At 63.5% G+C, this 3,700-nt stretch overlaps 1 protein-coding gene across 2 annotated transcripts; it reads right to left on the reverse strand.

Moving 5' to 3' along the window:
- Positions 1–387: 387 nt before the first annotated feature.
- Positions 388–3,475, reverse strand: FEZF2 (FEZ family zinc finger 2). 2 transcript variants are annotated; one of them, XM_074835907.1, is made up of 5 exons: positions 3,299–3,475; positions 2,077–2,930; positions 1,817–1,951; positions 1,558–1,690; positions 388–1,074 (listed from the first exon to the last, which is right to left on the reverse strand). In XM_074835907.1, the coding sequence occupies exons 2-5, from the start codon at positions 2,872–2,874 to the stop codon at positions 806–808; spliced, it is 1,335 nt and encodes a 444-aa protein (XP_074692008.1). In that variant the 5' UTR covers positions 2,875–2,930; positions 3,299–3,475; the 3' UTR covers positions 388–805. The 2 variants fall into 2 exon arrangements, with proteins under 2 accessions (XP_074692008.1, XP_074692009.1); XM_074835908.1 differs by lacking the exon at positions 1,558–1,690 and having other exon boundaries at positions 920–1,074; positions 1,817–2,930.
- Between the last annotated feature and the right edge of the window lie 225 nt (positions 3,476–3,700).

Genomic DNA, 3,700 nt, shown 5'->3' on the forward strand with positions numbered 1-3,700 from the left:
TTAGTGTAATCCAAGTGCTTGATTATCCATATTCTGATCAAAAAGAGTTTCTGAGGCCTGCTGGGAGTGATTAGATTAATGTAATGCGGCTTGAAGGGTCTGTGTTTTCTCTCTTAATTTGGGTCATTACTCGGAAAGCAAGCGTGAGATCATTTCATCTGCATGCAGGGAAAGATAGTCATTCAGGAGCGGCTTAAACACGCCGGAGTGAACCGACCCCGGAAAGCGGCGCTGGGAAACTCCGAGCCGCCCTTCGCGCTGCCGGGGGTCCCGCACCGGCGCTACCCCCTTTTCCCGGGGGGCAGCAGCCCTCCGAAGCCGCCCGGTTCCCTCCCGCCCTCGTTTGGTTTCCTCCGGGGCCCGCGGCGGGCGCTGGAGCGGCCGGGCCCGGCTACCGGAGCTCCCGCAAGCCGCGTTTACACGGGGGCTGGCGCCGCTCAGCCCGGGCCCCGCTCGGAGGTGGGAAATGAGACACCTGCGAAGGGCCGGTTTATTGTCCCATGATAGATATATATAGATATATATATATTCCTCACTTATTCGAGCGTACATTTAAAATGGAGATTTACAGACACGTATAAAGAGCGCTGTCCTGGCGGGGGGCGGCCAGCCCGGCCCCTCCTGGCCCGCTCCGGCGGCGCAACGCGCCCTTAAATAAGATTCCTCTTATATACAACTGCGGCTCGGGTTCACTTGCTACCGGCGGCTGAGCTCGCTGGGGAAAAGACAAGAGAAGCAAAGGCTGGTTTGGATAAATAGTGCTGGCCTGGTGGAGCAGGTCCGAGTGGGGCGGGGGGCCGGGCCCTTAGCTCTGCCCGCTGCGCCCAGGGTCCCGCGGCGGCGGCGGCGGCGGAGCAGCGCTGGAGACGCTGTCGTGCAACTTTCGGACGTGCTTCTTTAAATCAAAGTTTCTGCAAAATCCTTTCCCGCAAGTGACGCACGTAAAGGGCTTCTTGTCGTTGTGGGTGTGCATGTGGAAAGTCAAGTTATAGATCTGGTGGAAGGCTTTGTTGCAAATGGTGCACTTGTACTGCTTCTCTCCGCTGTGGGTCAGCTTGTGGTTCTTGTAGTTGCCTGCGAGAGAGGAAAAACAGGTGGAAAAGGGGGTTACCCGAGTGTGCCGGGGCCGCGCAGGTAAGGCAGGGCAGGACGGGACGGGCGTTAGGAAGGGTCTCGTCTCCCCCACACCCCCCCCCCCTCACCCCCGTCCGACTTGTCAAACCCGCTCCGCGTCAGCGCGGTACAGCGCGCAACTGGCACGGCACAAATGAGAGGCAGGGTCAGTCCGGTGACCCGCGGCAAATGGAGGGCTCTGGATTAGGACCAAGGCCCGGCACCTCTCATTTAAAAAGCATTTAGGGAGACCCGTCAGCAGTGCCCGGCGATGCGGCCCGGCTTAGAGGGGGGAAAAAAGTAATTGGGAGCGGCGGCGGCTCTGCCCGCGCCCCTTCTCTTCCCCCAGCCGGGCAGGGCTCGCCGCGTTTAATCCCCGCTAATGATGGGCGAGGGCCCCGCGGGGGCCCCCGGCCCGGCCCGGCCCGGCTCGGCTCGGCTCACCTTTCTGGTGGAAGCCCTTGCCGCAGAACTCGCAGACGAAGGGCTTGTAGCCGGCGTGGATACGGATGTGGGTGTTGAGCGTGGAGCTCCTGTTGAACGCCTTCCCGCACTGGTTGCACTTGTGGGGTTTCTCCTGCACCGGGGAGGCGAGAAGCCCGTCAAAAAAAAAGGGGGGGGGGGGGGGGGGGGGGGAGGGCGGCTGCGGGGAGAGCGGGGAGGGGGACCGCCGCCTCCCGCACCCCGGCTGCCCCCCACCTACCTGGGTGTGGATGATTTTGTGCCGGCACAGGGTGCTGGCCTGGCGGAAGCCTTTCCCGCAGACCTTGCACACGAACGGCCTGGCCCCCGTGTGCACCGGCATGTGGCGGGTGAGGTTGTAGTGCGCGTTGAACACCTGCGGGGAAGCGCCGGGAGGGCCGGGTCAGGCACGGCCGGGGCCGCCGGCCGCCCCCGCTGCCGTCGTCGTCGTGTGTATATCCCCCCCCCGCCCCACGCCGTCCGTCCCCCCCCGCCCCTTACCTTGCCGCAGACCTCGCAGGTAAAGTTTTTGGGCTTGCCCTCCGCCGCCCCGCCGCCGCCGCCGCCCCCCAGCTTGGCGTGGCCCTTGGGGGGGCCGCCGCGCTCCGCCGCCGCCGCCTCCTTCATCACCTGGTCCAGGTGTCCCGGCAGCCGCTCCTTGTGCGCGAAGGGCGGCGGCGGCGGCAGCTTCTCGGCCGCCAGCCCCGCCAGCTTGGCGTTCTCCAGCAGGAAAAGCTTCTGGTGGGCCGAGAGCCCCCCCGGCGGCGGGGCACCCAGCAGGCCGGCCGGGAAGAGCTGTCCGTGCAGGATATCGGCCGGGTGGTACGCGGCGTCCAGGTAGTTGAAGTAGTAGAGGGAGCGGGGGGCGGCCGGCACGGCCCCCGCTTGGTGGATGACCTGCGGCTTGATGAGCCGGCCGCTGGGCTGGCCCAGGGCGAGCTCTGCCTTGCAGCAGACGCCGCAGTTGGCTTTGCAGAGCCCCCCGCCGCCCCGCAGGCTGCTCTTCCACAGCTCCGAGTAGTTGAGGAGAGTCTTGGAGGGCACCTCGTAGCCCAGCGGCGGGATGGGGATCACGCAGGGCAAGGGCGAGCAGAGGCTCAGCGGCTTCTTGCCCGGCTCCGGCTCCGGCCCCGGCCCGCCGTGCCTCTGCTCGAAGGCTGGCTTGGGCTCCGATGTCTTGGCCATGATCCGCTCGATGGAGAAGGCCAGGGTCTTGGAGGGGTTAGCGGCGGCGGCCCTGCCGTCGTGCCGGGGGCAGGAGGAAGGCATGACCGTCTCCAGCGACCCCGAGCTCGCCATGTCGCTCCGCCGTGCGGGAACTTGGTGTGAGCAGCGACTCGCTCCCGCTCTCGGCTCTGCATTCCAGAAAAGCCAGGAGACAAATCAATTTAATAAGCACCTTGTTCTCCCCCCCCCCCACCCCCCAACCACCACCACCCCACCCCCCCACCGGCACCCCCTCCCTATTTACATTCAAATGAACATATCCAAGAACAATGGCACGTAGGGTACCAGATTACTGCTCATTAAGCGGAACACGCTAAAGTAACATGCAAGCTAGACCTTGTTAGTATTTAAAAAAAAAAAAAAAAAAGGAAAGAAAAAGAAAAACCTCCCCCAGCCCAATGCCACCCAGCCCAGCCCCACCGATGGCCGCGGGCCGGGAAATGCGGGGCCGGGGGGCACGGTGAGGGGCGGCGGGGCTCGCCTTGGGACCACTTACCTTTGCCCAGCGCCGGCGAGACTCATCCAAGCAGCGCGGTGTGGCCACAGTCACATTTTGATAGCAAACATCTTCCTGAGCGTCAGATCACGGTCTCGTACATTTAAAGCTGACATCACATGAAGTCACTTCGAGCAGAATGACATGGGGATGCCACCATGGATCTTCCCCGAGCCGAGGCGCCGGGCTGGAGCGCGGTGGGTTGGGGCAGAGAGAGGAAGAGGACCCCCCCCCCCCCCCCCCCCCCCCCCCGTCTCCACGCACAATTTCCTTCCAGTTTAAGACGCACAAATCGCTCGTGTGCGAGCTGGGTTTTTTCCTCTCTCTCTCCCTTCTTAAAAAGCAACTTGCAAAGCAGAGGAATCGTTTTGCATGTGGCAAATTAGAAGGCAAGTGCGATTC

The sequence above is a fragment of the Strix aluco genome, chromosome 11 (genome assembly GCF_031877795.1).
Source record: "Strix aluco isolate bStrAlu1 chromosome 11, bStrAlu1.hap1, whole genome shotgun sequence".
NCBI classification, from domain to species: Eukaryota; Metazoa; Chordata; class Aves; order Strigiformes; family Strigidae; genus Strix; species Strix aluco.